This window comes from Perca fluviatilis, chromosome 1 (assembly GCF_010015445.1).
Source record: "Perca fluviatilis chromosome 1, GENO_Pfluv_1.0, whole genome shotgun sequence".
Classification (NCBI taxonomy): domain Eukaryota; kingdom Metazoa; phylum Chordata; class Actinopteri; order Perciformes; family Percidae; genus Perca; species Perca fluviatilis.
In genome coordinates this window covers 26,122,376-26,137,796 of record NC_053112.1, presented here as the reverse complement: position 1 = coordinate 26,137,796, position 15,421 = coordinate 26,122,376, and the positions used below count along the sequence as shown (strand labels likewise).

At 40.8% G+C, this 15,421-nt stretch overlaps 1 protein-coding gene across 1 annotated transcript; it reads right to left on the bottom strand.

The window, feature by feature from the left end:
- Nucleotides 1-1,009: 1,009 nt before the first annotated feature.
- On the bottom strand, nucleotides 1,010-8,729 carry melk (maternal embryonic leucine zipper kinase). The gene is made up of 18 exons (XM_039778211.1): nucleotides 8,592-8,729; nucleotides 8,211-8,314; nucleotides 8,032-8,117; nucleotides 7,424-7,540; nucleotides 7,160-7,303; nucleotides 6,949-7,017; nucleotides 6,587-6,679; nucleotides 6,248-6,346; nucleotides 5,343-5,411; nucleotides 4,940-5,038; nucleotides 4,512-4,598; nucleotides 4,184-4,315; nucleotides 3,891-4,010; nucleotides 3,429-3,720; nucleotides 2,536-2,632; nucleotides 2,171-2,327; nucleotides 1,998-2,101; nucleotides 1,010-1,900 (listed from the first exon to the last, which is right to left on the bottom strand). The coding sequence occupies exons 2-18, from the start codon at nucleotides 8,278-8,280 to the stop codon at nucleotides 1,723-1,725; spliced, it is 2,013 nt and encodes a 670-aa protein (XP_039634145.1). The 5' UTR covers nucleotides 8,281-8,314; nucleotides 8,592-8,729; the 3' UTR covers nucleotides 1,010-1,722.
- Nucleotides 8,730-15,421: the final 6,692 nt, after the last annotated feature.

Sequence of the window (15,421 nt, the reverse complement as noted above, 5' to 3'; positions counted from 1 at the left end):
GGCTAGAGAAAATGGGAAAAGGCCAGAAAAAAGGGGAGAATCTCTTTTATATGTGAGAAAGGTGACAGCTGGCTTTTACTCCAGCTGTTGTCCATACCACACACACACACACATACACACACACAGCTCTGATCCTCCAACCTCAGCCCAGCAGGAGTCATTACCACCGATGGAATAATATGAAGGATATGGGCTGAGGAGGATGCATTTTTTTTTATTTCTCCAACTCCAACCTTCACCTCCTGTCCTAAATTATCATCTAACCCCCCCCATCCTCTCTCAGACTCCATTAAGGTTAAACCCCCCTTATCATCACCTCAACCCATCGTTACCCTTCCCCTCCCTGCTGAGACACCAAGGAGAACCTGCCACAAATAAATGCCAATCAGCTGCAGCACTGTTACGGCTAAGTGGCATCTAGTCTTGGAACAGGGAGGGGAGAGACACCCTTATTTTACTCTGTTCAGATGTTGCTGGCAATAATCATTATTTAGTCATTCAGTCAGTCATAACAATCATGCTCCTACAGCCATTTCTGCCATAACAATGATCATCCACCATTTTGAGCGTCAGAGCTAAATCATTATCTTTCACTGTGCTTATAAATTTACTTGAGAACACAAAACATCTGAATTCCTGCAGTTTAATGAGCCAACATTTACATTTTTAGGGATAAAATATGCAAAATGTGGCTATATTCCACATATGTGCATTACTTTTGCATAAAATGCCGTAGTTGGTTTCCATAATCAAAACGAGTGCAAGATGTGCTTTCAAACATCGGACATTTGACACCTTTCACCACTTGTTTTACTAAATATGAACTGAGAAATGCCGTCACTAAGCTAAACTATCACTATCAATCTTTGTACCAAAGAGAAGTAAAGACAAGACGAACAGAAGGATGATGACAGAGAGTAAAACACGTCACTGCTCCATCAAACTGCTGAGTGAATGATAAAAAAAAAAGAACGTTTGATGTCAGGGAAGTAGATAAATGAATCTCATCTCCTTAATCATCTGCCTCCATAAACACATGGAGACATTTACCAGAAACCATTTATTTTGCTATTTTATGTCAGTAGAAATCTTACAGACAAAATGCAATAGACAATACAAACTAGAAATAAAAGCAGACATTTCATACAACGCAAACTTGTAAGAACTGGAAGAATTGTAAACATGTAATTAATGACTACAACTACAGGGGAGAATAACAACATTAAGACAAAGTATATGGTAATTAGCACTGTACTGTAAATAGCTTCGTCACACACACACACACACACACACACACACACACACACACACACACACACACACACACACACACACACACACACACACACACACACACACACACACACACACACACACACACACACACACACACACACACACACACACACACACACACACACACACACACACACTTCAGCGTAATAATTATAAAGTAAAACAGCAATACTATACATAAATCATGATATGCTGTACAGGATTCTGAGATGTAATGCTCATACATTTAATGTAACATGTACTCTGGGGATTGCAGGCTGGCCTAAGGACAATTTTAAATATTCACTATGAATAATGAAGGACAAATCATTAACGTGCTAAGACGCCATCCTGTATGAATCTTTGCATCAGTCACTAATCAGACATAATTTATTCTTGGACACAAAAACGCCAGTGTCCATTTACATTGTTAGGAAAGTGCATTTCTTAGATACTGGATGTGGAAAGGATGTCTTCCACTAGGTGCTTGTAGACCCAGGCATCTCCCTTCAGCCTTTGGCGCCGGATCCCAACGACCTCCGGCCTCTGCAGGAGGCACACCTCCAGCTCAAACGCCATGGTTACCTTCCCAAAGTCACCCCAGGTCCGACATTTTAGGGTATACCTAAAATGAAAGGCGAAGAAGGCGACACAGAAACATTAGGATTGGATCAAAGACTGGGTCTTCTGATCAGAAAGGGGGGTAAGGCGGGTTTTCTTACCCTTTCTGTGTGAAATCTACGTTTTTCTCTGGCAGGATGGAGAGGATCTGGTTAAGGACCTGGTCAGGGTTGGTCTGACTGGTCAGAGTAACGTTGTACTGTACCTAGCGAAAAAAGTAGAACATGTAGTAGAGAACATGGGACAAGGTGTGCAACTTTGGCACGCTTTATACCTTGATCTTCCGTGGGCCAACACGCAGGGCTCGCTTCTTGCTGGGAGTGAGCATGGTGATCATCTTATCCAGGCCTCTCTCCAGGGAACCGAACACCTTTCCTCCTCTCTTTTTCTTCCCGCTGTCTCCCGTAACAGCCATGTCCAATGACCGAGACCTGGAGAGCAAACAGGGTCCGACATGTAATCACTTTGGCGGATCATTTGATCAAACTGCTCTTACTTAACCTTTCAACTTTTCAGTTTCAGTATTAGAACAGAAACAGCACTATTGTGCTGTGTACCATTTCTGTCCAATTCTTTGGTAATTTAGGTGATTATCTTACTCAAACTGAGTGAGCAAGGCTGTTGAAGGCCTCCACTCACCTTCGCTCAGGACTGAAAGCAAGTATTTCAACGTTTGCAAGCTCCTTGAACTCTGCTGCTCTCTTCTTATTTGGCTCTTTAGAGGCACTGCCTCCACCTAACACACACACACACACACACACACACACGGCAAGAGAACACATGTCACTACAGCCCACGTGGGACGGTGAGCAGAGGAAAGAGACAGCTACACCTGTCACAGCACACACCTTGGGACAGAGGGGGTTGTGTGTGTGTGGGGACGAGGCAGCATGTCTGCTCTGTAGCTTAGAGAACAGGGCCGAGCAAGATTCCAAGGGTTTAACACCAAATAGGTCAGCTGCGGCGCGTAAACCGGCTTGTGGCGGAGTTTATAGAGGAGGCTAATGAGGCCGGACATCTGAGCAGAGAATTCACATAATTAAGACTTTAAGGATTCTCCATTCATATTAGTGTCCTTCATTCATAGATAAGTGAATAGAATTAGCTTCCTGATAATAACCTCACCTTTGAGTTGACAATGATAAGTGTGTGTCCATTTTCAGAGGATTCAGTAATGACAGCTAAATTATAGAAATATGAGAAGCTTTGGAATAAATAAAAAATAAAAAACAGGCCCAATAAATGAGTTTATTACCAGAAGACAATTTACTTGCAAATGTGCGGCATGTGGACGTGGCACTTGTGATTATGAGAGCTGCATGAAGACGGAGCGAGGGACAGATAAATGAAAGAGAGCAACGTGGAGAGGGGCAGTTGGCTAATACAAATAATCTAATGGAGATTGTACTTCAAGCCCTTGTTAGGAACACAAACAATTACAGTATATAAATAAACTGCATGATAAACTGAAACTCTGTGTTGTATGTAATTCATTACTGCCATGGGTTGAGTAAACAAGAGACTCCTCTTACCTTTAGGTGTGACTGCATTAGTTTTGGTGCCATTGACATTAGCATTTTGATTGGGTGTGGTCAACACATTTTTGTTGGGCCGTGCATTCTTTTTACTGGACGCAGGAGTTCGAGGAGGAGGCAACGCAAATATTTCGACATCTTTCTCCTGCACAGCAATATTCTCCTTGTTCTCACTGGTTTGTCCCTGGTCTCTGTCCCTCCTCTCCTGGCGGTGCTGTGCCGTTGTTCGCCCCCTCTCTGGGGTCGAGCTGTAAACACACTTTTTCTCCACTGAAGGAGAGGCCAGTCTCTTTAGGAATACAAAGAAGAGATACACATGGTATGGGCAGATATCTCTGGAAGAGAACAGTCATGGCCCTTCACCATAGCAGCTAACAAGGTTTCTAACCCAAACTTAATCTGTAAGGATATGGAAGACAGCAAAAATGACAAAATACATGTGTTCCAACTTTCACATACCATGTCTTTGTTGTTTGCAACTGAAACCCACGGGCAATCATCAATGTAGTCCGAGCAAAATTCCAGAGAACCCACAATAACAGCATCTTCATCCTCGCTGAAGTGAAGGGCTTCCCTTGTCTGAAAGAGAGAGCGAGAAAGTAAGAAATGGAAAGAAAAAGAAACAAGACAAAAAGATCTACAACAACACTACTGTACTGGGACACATTAAGTATGTAAGGTACTGAAAAGGGTAGAGTCAGTAGCCCAGAAAAAGAACAAAGCATTTTGGGAGTTGTGATCCAGAGTCAGACCTGTAGTCCCTGGTGCAGTGGAGAGCAGGAGTCCTCACAGGCGGTTGGTTCAAGGCACAGGCGAACAGGTTTGCCCCTCTGCTTCTTTGACAGCAGCAGCAGGTAGGTGGCTGTGGTCTGGTCATACCGCCACTGTAGGAGTTAAGATGTAACAGACTGCATATCAAATAGAAAGTATGTAAACGATATTATGTTTGCACAGAATACAAGGGGTGCAGAATGTTTAACATATTAGTACTTGTCATGTCACCGTCCACATCACAACAAAATCAACCCATGATGAACTGACCAAAATAATACGCAAATGTGAGTACAAACAGAAACACACCTCCTTGACCAGCGCTGTGGTGCTCGCCCTAGACCGTTTCATGTTGACAGCCATCTCAGTGATACAGTCCTCATCTATGTGGCCGAGCTAAAAAATAAAATAGAAAAAAAACAAGAGCAGGTATGTTCACACAAAATCCAAGACACACTTTTTTATTCATTTATTTTTTTATTATATGTGAGCATGAAAACAACAATTCTAAAATAATAATATTCATATAAAACAAAATTTAGCAAATTGGAAAACCCCTTTGAAAATGGATCAAATTTTCAGTTTGAAATGTACAGATCCTAAAGTAAAAGAGGCAGCATGCTGCCCCATTAACAATTAAAAGATACTATGGCGTTTGTGATTATGCAGTTATGTTTATATGTTTATGACTGTATGTGTAATATAGTGTTTTCATGTATGAATGTGTGAGTGTGTACCGGCTGCCTGCTGTGCCACTCCACGGGGCTGTTGTAGTCTTTCATCACCCAGGGATGGTCCAGCAGATGTCGAACACTAAGACGCCGCTTGGGGTCCATCTACAGGACACACGCGGAAACTACAACTCAGTACGCAAGAGACTACACACCCAACAATCAACAACGTGTCTAAAATACTGTACATGTTATCAAAAGAATACAAATTTTTATTCCAGTTATGTAAATTCCAAATTCCTTCAAGTCTTCTGTTATGGCAAGTGACAATGTGTTTTGGTGAGTTCCAGTGTTGTGCAATAAAAACCAGTCTGCTAACTCAAGGAGTAAAATATATGTAAAATAGCCAAAAAGTGAAAGACATGGGAGAGTGTGTCTTATTATTATTATTATTTTTATTATTACGTACCTGCATCATCTGGTTGAGGAGGAGGACACTACCAGGAGACAGCCACCGGGGGTTTTCATATGTACCTCTCTAAAGAGATAGAAGACATACAAAGACACATTGTAAGTGCTGTTAAATATGTGCTGTTTATGACGCATAATTAATGCAAAATTCATAGTAAATTTATAGTTTATATTTATAGTCTCATACAGTAAATAAATAGGAAATGTGTTTAATGTAAAAGGTTAAAATGAATGTGATGTAATAGTTCAAGATTATAGTCCATCGAGTTTTTGTTCCTCTCGGAACTAAAGTTCTCTGTTGTGGTTTCCACTGCTGCGGAATTTGTTAATGGACCAAGGGTAATCTAACGTGAGCGCATGTTACGGCGCTGTGATAATTAATTTGGGAGTTACACTGTTGTCAAAGGCCAAGTGAACAGTAAAGGATTTTCAAAGGATTTAAGAACCTCTTTTCAGGACAAGCAGCCAACGAGGTATTTTATCTTACATGTGACGCTTTATTTTTATTCGCGCTCAGCACAATGTGCATTTTCTTCGGTAATGTATAATTAATTTGACGTGCCTACTATGTTCATTCACATATAGTTCTCACGGTGTGACGTGGATGCATTAAGGACAGAAGAGCAAAGAACCAACCTGTGTCTGTGATGTTGTGAAGAGAGCTACACACATTATGAAACCGTAATACACTAAACAAAAACAAACATAAGGGTTCTCTGGTATTGGGATTTTACTTAGATATTAATATTCCATAGATAATAAGAACACACAATACTTGTAGAAAAGTGATTTTGGAACTGGTCAAATAATACATTTAAATAAAACAACACTTTGTATTACAGCATTTCAAATAAATTCAATGTCAGAAATATTAAACAGCTGGGGAAATGTCAGTGCTCTTACTGTAATCTTCCTGTAGAGGACCATGCAGTTGTCGTCATCAAAGGGTAGGTATCCACAGAGCAGCGCAAACAGCAGCACTCCCATACTCCACACATCGGCCTGGAGGTTAAACGTCACTATTTCAGCGTTACAGTAAAGATTTCACAGCTCAGTTGCACCGAGTCATGCACCAGTGAATATGAACAGCACACCATGAAAAAGCAGAATTCTGGAACAGCCAGGTAAACATGACTTTTAGTGGAAAAACAAATGCAAGTTTTGTGGGTTTAAATAAGGGCAAATCTTGAAATTGCAACCCTCGATGGTTCTAAAAAGTTGTGAACAGCATGCATCTCTCACCTCTGAGCCAATATATGCTTTGCCCTGGATGAGTTCAGGAGCAGCGTAGGCAGGGCTCCCACAACACGTCTTCAGCTCAAAACCCAAACCTCCCTATCAGAGAGATGACCACATGTACACATCATGTTTATAGGCACTAATCACTATGTAAAACACTTGTCTTTAGGCATCAGCTTCAATCTACAATGTGAATGGCAAAATATTTGTTTCATAATGTAAAACCTGTGAGACCAACCAAATAAATTTGCCTCCACCAAAAAATATGTTTATGTCCCCCACCCCCCTTTTCTCTTTGCTTAGACAGTAAACAGGCCAAATATTTTTAACACTAACACAATGAGAAAGGGAATGTGGTGATGTACCTTAGGTTTGGCACACAATCCAAAGTCTATAAGCTTCAAGTTGTGGTCTTCATCAATCAACAAGTTTTCCTACATTTCAAAGAAACAAGAATTGCAGCAGACCTTAGCATTAATATTCAGTCACAGTCAAGCAGACACATTTTGTCATAGTTTCTCTCGTGTCACATTCTCCCAGTCACTCTTTCAAAATGCAATCAGTGGTTGGGTTTACTGGTTTGAGGTCCCTGTGTGCGTAGCCCTGGCTGTGGACGTAGGCCATCGCAGACACAATTTGTCTGAAAAACACCCTGGTCTCCTCCTCTGACAGACGGTCCTTTGCTATGATGTAGTCAAACAACTCTCCACCTGGACAGTACTGAGGGTAAAGAAAGGACAGAGGGAGAGAAAAATGCAAAATTGCTGAACATAATGCACAAACACACATTCTGTGTGCTTAGCTCCAGCATCCCACCCCACCCATCCACCGTGTGCTTACCTCCAGCACCATGAAGATCTGGGTGGAGGTCTCTATGACCTGGTAGAGACGACATACGTGCTGATGACTCAGGTTCTTCATGGCCTCAATCTCCACCTTCACACGGGGCAAGTCATCCTGGGGTGACAAACCGTTTGCTATTACTTTTTTTTATATATAATTTGTCATTTATTCTGTATAATTTTTTTAATTGCTCAATTTTTTTTTACTTATATTTCATGCAGAACCTAGAAAGATCAGATTCTGAGTAGCACTGAGTAACATTTCATATTATTGTTTATCGACTTTCAGTGGAATCATATTGTGATTATATGAACATATTCTGTCGTCATTTTACAAAACTCTGCTGTCCATTTGTTAGTCCAATTTTTTTTTACTATTGTGAAGAGTGTTGTCTAATGTAAAGCATAATAGTGGAACAACACCAATTGCATTGATCATAACTTTGACTGAATTATTCTTTAATTAATGAAAATAACTGTTGCTAATGCTTTTATGTCAAAATTCTTCTGATTTCGTTCAAGTTTTTGTTGACCAGTTTAATGCAAACGCTTACAACGGAGTTAGCACAACCTGAGTGGGCAAAGGGTCTCTCTTTCATGACTCACCCCGAGATCCTTCTTGTTCATGATTTTAATGGCAACATTCTCTCCTGTCAGGATGTGTCGACCCAGCTTGACTTTAGCAAAGCCTCCTGACAAACACACAATGTTCATAACACACATCAGAGAGGATATGACAGCGACAGAGCTGTTTTACCCACTGACACGCATGAACACGCCATTACCTGAGCCGATAGTCTCATAAACCTCATAGTATTTGAAGAGTTCGTGGTGCTCCGTTCTTTCCACAGGCATCCTCCCCGCTTCAGCCGCACGATGGTAAACCTCACTGCGGGGAGAGAAAAGGTTTTGTAGCAGCAGTGTTAGCACTCAACTCACTAAAAAAAACTCATCTAAACTGGGAAACACACAACTCTAGCTAGCTATCGGAGTTCAAAATAAACGTTAGTTAGTCGCTAACACTTTCTAGTACGCTAACGTCAATTGACGCTAAACGAATTGTAACGTTAGCTAACGTTAACCACCAAAAGTAATAAAAGTAACGTTAGTAAAACCTACGTTACTAACAGCTAACCGAATACCCCTTTTCGACATTACGATTTTACCTGAATGTGTATGAAAACGAGAGAGGAAGAAGGTATAAATCAGTTAGCAACCATACGCCACATCGATGAAAAAAAGCCCTCTGGCAGGATGTTTTGTTACAGAAGTTTGAATTTCGCACTACGTCGACGTCACATGGTCGACGTTGACTCTATTTCCTGCTTCCGGTTTGTGCGTCGTGCGCACCCTTGTGGCTGATAACAGTATTGCAGTCTTGAAAAAGGTGATTTAACTTTATGGTCCTTTTGGAGGCTGTAGTTTATAGTGCTGCTGTAGAGCATTAAACTGACAGGTGTTTTCAACCTTTTGTCTAACTTTGAAATAGATAGGGGGGGATAACCTGGGGATAACATTTTTTTATAAAGGTAGACTCCATTAGTTGGGCCTATGTGCATGTATAAATAAAGATGATAACAAATTAAGAGAAAAACTTGAATAAATGAGAGAAACATATGAAGGGAGATGCTTCCTCATAGGTGCACTGCATGATTCATGTAATTCAAGTTGTTTACTTAAGTAAAATTGGCAAAACCACAACATTAAAATATTGTCGTGCATCAAATTTGTATGCAAGTAAAAGACATTATGTGGCAGAATGACCCCTGTCACTGATTTATTATCATAGCCTGGATACTTTTAATGTGTGAATGTGCAAGCAGTATTTTGATATTGTAGGTGGTCAAGCTGGAGCTGGTTTTAACTTTTTGTATAGGCTACTTTTGGGTAGGAGGCATTATTGAATGTTGGTCACACCTTTCCAAAAGGTCTTGGTTAGGTCTGAAATTTACCTGCAAACATAACTTCATGTGCATTCATAGGCAGGTATATACAACCTGTGGGATAGAAACCATCAAGTGTGTTGCAATGTGTGAACTGTTGTGCTAGGCATGTGGCTGCAGTAGATATATTTATGGATTTCAAAAGGTGTGTTCGCCTTCACCTGCACAACTCCTCAAGCCTGTAATTAGTAAAAGGTGAGAGGACAGGTCAGAGGCCAATGGATGTATTTTACCAGAACCCTGCCTTCTTGTCAGCCACATGTAATGACCATATACGACCACTCTCACTGTCAGAGGTTTTCTTGTTAGCTGTAAATGCCACAGTAACAATTTTTCTCTTGGTCACTGTTCTACATCAAATGTACTGGAAGGGACAACTTATTGCACCTGTTCTTGTCAGTTAGGGACAGGTCAGGTCTAAACTAAAGAATAGCATGTAAGTAGCAAGGCATCATGCTTATGAGTCTCGCAACAGGCCATCCCAGTCATGCATTAGCCTGTAAAATGTAAGACATTTTGACCGAGTAAACACATCCTGACACTGACAGACAGCTACAGAGGAATTTCTGTGATTGATCGGTGGTCGTCCTGTGTTTCTCATGGTCATTAGAGAAGGAGTTGGTCGTTAGGGAAGTAACCGGTGGTTAGGGGTCGTCCAGGTGTCAGTGGGATGACACAACCCATTATTTGGTTTCTGGGGCAGCTGGCCGGGTTGGGACAGAGAGACATCAAACAACCCACACCTGGAGGAAAAAAGATGGTGGATGGAGTGTGAGGAGAGGAGAGAGGGAAATGGAAATGAGAAGGGAGAAGGGAGAGAAAAAGGGGGAAATTGAGAGGAGAGAAAAATTTAGAGAATCAGAAAGTATGATGATGTTCGTGAGAAAAATCTTTCATTTCAGTGTTGAGCTAAATTGCTGTTGACTGTATAGTTCGCAAGTGTTTTTTGTTTTTTTGCCATTTTGTTTGATTTTCTTCTTTTTGTTTTGTGAAAAATGTGGCCAGCTTAGACACACACAACAAACTACCAGTAAGGGCTCTTTCATTCCCATATCTGCATGAGCTCACAACTGTACTGCACATTTTAACATATTTTCAATGTACTGTAACATACTGTAACCCAGTGGGTGTTCCCCCCTTTCAATTCAATTTCAATTCAATTTTATTTATAGTATCAAATCATAACAGAGTTATCTCGAGACACTTTACAGATAGAGTAGGTCTAGACCACACTATAAATTCCAAAACCCCAACAATTACAGTAATTCCCTCAAGAGCAAGCATTAGCAGTGGCTATTGCGACAGTGGCAAGGAAAAACTCCCTTTTAGGAAGAAACCTCGGCAGACCCAGACTCTTGGTAGGCGGTGTCTGACGGGCCGGTTGGGGGTGTGATGAACAGTGGCACATAATAGTCACATTAAAGATAATGGAACAGTGACTTCGAAGGTCATCGTGGAAGTTCATGTCATGTCGGATGCGGCGGACGCAGCAGGACGCAGCAGGACGCAGCAGGATGCAGCCCGGAATTGCAGAGAATCGCAGAGCATAGCTCTGCGAAGAAGAAACATAAGGACTCCGGGGAGTAAACTCCCCAGAGCTAGGTTAGTAACAAGCATTTCTGGGACAGGATGCATACAAAAGGAAACAAGTAGAGATGAGAGAGCAGCTCAGTGTGTCACAGGAAGAAAGGAACTTCCCCGGCAGTCTAGAATTATAATAACATAACTAAGAGAGGCAGGTTAAAGAGAGGTGCCTGGTCGGGCTAGAACTCTCCCCAACCAGATCGGGCTGTACTGGCCTGCCTCCCTCTACTCTCGCTATATTATTGATTATATGATAAATAAAACTGATGACTACGAAGAGAAGCAGGTGGGCCGGTTAGGTGGACGCTGCAACTCCTCACTCCTTAACTATAAGCTTTATCAAAGAGGAGGGTTTTCAGTTTACTCTTAAATGTGGTGACGGTGTCTGCCCCTCGAACCCAAACTGGGAGCTGGTTCCACAGGAGCGGAGCTTGGTAGCTGAAGGCTCTGGCCCCCAGTCTACTTTTAGAGACTCTAGGAACCACAAGTAGCTCTGCATTCTGGGAGCGTAGTGCTCTACTAGGACAATAAGGTACTAGGAGCTCTTCCAGATATGATGGTGCTTGACCATTTAGAGCTTTGTAGGTCAGGAGGAGGATTTTAAATTCGATCCTAAAATTTACAGAGAGCCAGTGCAGAGAAGCCAATACAGGAGAAATATGATCTCCTCTCTTAGTTCTCGTCAGAACACGTGCTGCAGCATTCTGGATCAGCTGGAGAATCTTAAGGGACTTATTTGAGCAACCTGATAGTAAGGAATTGCAGTAGTCTAGTATAGAAGTAATGAATGCATGGACTAGTTTTTCAGTATCGTTTTGAGACAGGATATTCCTCATTTTGGCAATGTTACGAAGATGGAAAAAGGCTGTTCTTGAGGTTTGTTTTAAGTGGGCGTTGAAGGATATATCCTGATCAAAAATAACTCCTAAATTTCTGACAGTAGTGCTGGAGGCCAGAGCAATACCATCCAGAGTAGCTATATCTTTAGATAATGAAGTTCGGAGGTGTGTTGGTCCCATCACAATAACTTCAGTTTTGTTTGAGTTTAACATCAGGAAATAATACACGTGTTTTAATACACGCTTGAAACTGCCCACTTTCGTCTGGCTTAATTGACAGATATAATTGTGTGTCGTTTGCGTAACAGTGAAAGTTAATTGAGTGTTTCCTAATAATATTACCTAGAGGAAGCATATATAAGGAAAATAGAATTGGTCCAAGCACTGAGCCTTGAGGAACGCCATGGCTAACTTTAGCGTGCTTGGAGGGTTTATCGTTAATGTTAACAAATTGGGATCGCTCAGAGAAATAGGACTTAAACCAGCTAAGTGCGATTCCTTTAATGCCAACTAAGTGTTCCAGTCTCTGTAACAGGATGGTTTGGTCAATAGTGTCAAATGCAGCACTAAGATCTAGTAAAACAAGAATGGAGACAAGTCCTTTGTCTGCAGCAGTTAGAAGGTCGTTAGTAATTTTCACCAGTGCCATCTCTGTGCTATGATTCTTTCTAAATCCTGATTGAAAGTCATCAAATAAACTATTGCTATGTAGAAAATCACATAACTGATTAGCAACTTCCTTCTCAAGGATCTTGGATAGAAAGGGAAGGTTAGATATAGGTCTATAGTTTGCTAAGACCTCAGGATCGAGGGTGGGTTTTTTCAGAAGAGGTATTATCACAGCTATTTTAAATGACTGCGGTACATAACCTGTTAATAAGGACATATTGATCATTTCTAGTAATGAAGTGTTAACCATGGGTAACGCTTCTTTGAGTAGTCTCGTTGGGATGGAGTCTAAGAGACAGGTAGATGGCTTAGCTAAGGATATCTTTAACATTAATTGTTGAAGGTCTATAGGATAAAAGCAGTCCAAGTATATGTAGGGAATAGACATTCTTTCTAGCGGTCCTGCGTTTAAAGGTGAACCGTTAGAAGTTGAGGGCAAAAGGTGATAGATTTTATCTCTAATTGTTATAATTTTATCATTAAAGAAGCTCATGAAGTCATCACTACTCAGAGCTAGAGGAATAGATGGCTCAGTAGAGCTGTGACTATCTGTCAGCCTGGCTACAGTGCTGAAAAGAAACCTTGGGTTGTTCTTATTTTCTTCTATGATAGATTTCTTCTATTTCTTCTAGTGATGAGTAATAGTCTGATCTGGCCTTTCTTAGGGCCTTCCTATAGGTTTTGAGACTTTCTTGCCAATCCAAACGAGATTCTTCCACTTTGGTGGAACACCATTTACTTTCGATGTTTCGTGAGATTTGTTTTAATTTGCGAGTTAGGGAGTTATACCAAGGTGCTAGTTTCCTTTGCTTAATCATCTTCTTTTTGAGGGGAGCAACGGAGTCTAAAGTCGTCCGTAGGCAGGTCGTAGCACCGTCTACAAATGTATCAATTTGAGAGGGACTGAGGTTAACATAAAGGTCCTCTGTTATGTTAAGGCATGACAAAGAGTCAAATGCTGTTGGAATCTCTTCCTTAAATTTAGCTATAGCACTGTCAGATAGGCATCTAGTGTAGAAGCTTTTATTTAATTTAGTATAGTCAGGTAGTAAGAATTCGAAAGTAATTAAAGAATGATCTGATAATACCGAATTCTGCGGAAATATTATTAAATCCTCAATTTCAATACCGTATGCCAGCACAAGGTCGAGAGTGTGGTTAAAACTGACTGAAACCGACTGAATCCAATAATGAGTTGAAAGAAGTGCTAAGGCTATCATTGTCAACGTCCACATGGATATTAAAATCACCTACAATAAGTACTTTGTCTGATTTAAGGACTAAATATGATAAAAACTCTGAGAATTCAGATAAAAATTCAGAATACGGACCTGGAGCCCTGTAAATAACAATGAATATAATTGGCTGTAATGTTTTCCATTTTGGATGTTGAAGATTAAGAATAAGACTCTCAAATGAGTTATAATTTAGTTTAGGTTTAGGATTAATTAACAGGCTTGAATCAAAGCTGGCTCCAACTCCCCCTCCTCGGCCTGAGCCTCTAGTAATTTGAGTATTAATATGACTGGGAGGAGTCGCTTCATTTAGACTAACATATTCTTCATGGCCCAGCCAGGTTTCAGTAAGACAAAATAAATCAATTTTATTATCTGATATTAAATCGTTTACCAATACTGCTTTAGAAGACAGAGATCTAATATTTAATAGTCCACATCTAATTTTCCTATTTTGTTCTATCGTTGCAGCCCTTTGGGTCCTTTTATAATGAATAAAAAAAAAAAGAAAAATGTAATTTCTGTAATGTTTTTGTAGGCAAGTTCTGTTACAGTCAATGATTTTAACAGACGGCACAGGCCTTCCACGGCCATGGCCAGCCTGCGTTCGCATGAGGGTTTGCAAGTTAAGTACAAGCTTCAGTACTGAACCATAGCAGTCAGGCACACTCAAAAGCTGCAAAAGATGATAACTAAATCATCTGTACAGATTATTGTAGTAGTTACCTGTATGCATGTAAGGCTGTATGCTTGTATACATGTCACGGTTTGAGTTGATCTGTGTGCTAAAGAGATGCTGTGCCACTTCAAGCCGCTCTCAGGGATATTAAGCTGTCATAGTGGAAAACAGACATTGCACCCATCTTGGACAGAATTCCCAATATTTCCTGACAGACTTTTGGAGGTTCCCAGAATGTCTGTGTCATAGCTCAGTGATTACTGGGTATCCACTGCAAGGGGCCGGCGTCTTACATATGACGTGTGCCAGAGAGGAAGGGAGAAAGAAAAAAATAAAAGCCTGTACTGTGTTGTTTAGATGGGTTTAGGCTATAGTGGTAATGCTAATGGTTTGAGTTGCAGAACATCGGTGTCCTTCTGTGTCTCAGGTCAAAAGGCACCGTGCCAAACACTCACACAGAGACACAGACGCAGACAGATGCATCAAGACTGAGGAAAAGATACATGGTGTCATCTCTCTCTGCTTGTCTTTCTCACTCATGCTGCTTTCACGGTGACCCGATTGATTCATCATGTATTACGGACATCATAGTGCTTTATCCACACATGTGTGACTCATATATCTTTGTAGGGTACACACAAACATATTATGCACCAACACAAGCACATACACAATCAGAAAGAAACAGAAGTTCGTAGAGATGTTGTGAAATTCTCAGCCCTGACAATTTCACACCCATGTTGTGAACAGCTGTGGTGTCGATTGGCTGGCAATCTACGATACAAAATGCTTTTTTAGATATGAAATGTCTACTCCACACAAAACACGTAGGAAAAACGCATTTCTTCATTTCTAAGCACTGCAACATTAAGTTACAGTTGATGGTTAAAGTGGTTTCTAATATTTACAAATCTCGTCTCTCCTCACACTTTCCAACATAAAACAGTGGAAAGTAAAAGAGCAAGGCAAGCTACATTTTGTGTTTACAGGGCTAAAACAGTCCTCTGCCCAGAACTGAAACATTCAGCCAGAGGGATATATTGCACC

Coding starts and splice junctions, on each gene's coding strand:
- melk (XM_039778211.1), bottom strand. CDS start 8,280: ATGCCTGTGGAAAGAACGGAGCACCACGAACTCTTCAAATACTATGAG. Junction 7,541..8,031: donor TGAACAAGAAGGATCTCGGG/GTGAGTCATGAA, acceptor TTGTCACCCCAG/GATGACTTGCCCCGTGTGAA. Junction 2,328..2,535: donor GCTTTCAGTCCTGAGCGAAG/GTGAGTGGAGGC, acceptor TTTGCTCTCCAG/GTCTCGGTCATTGGACATGG.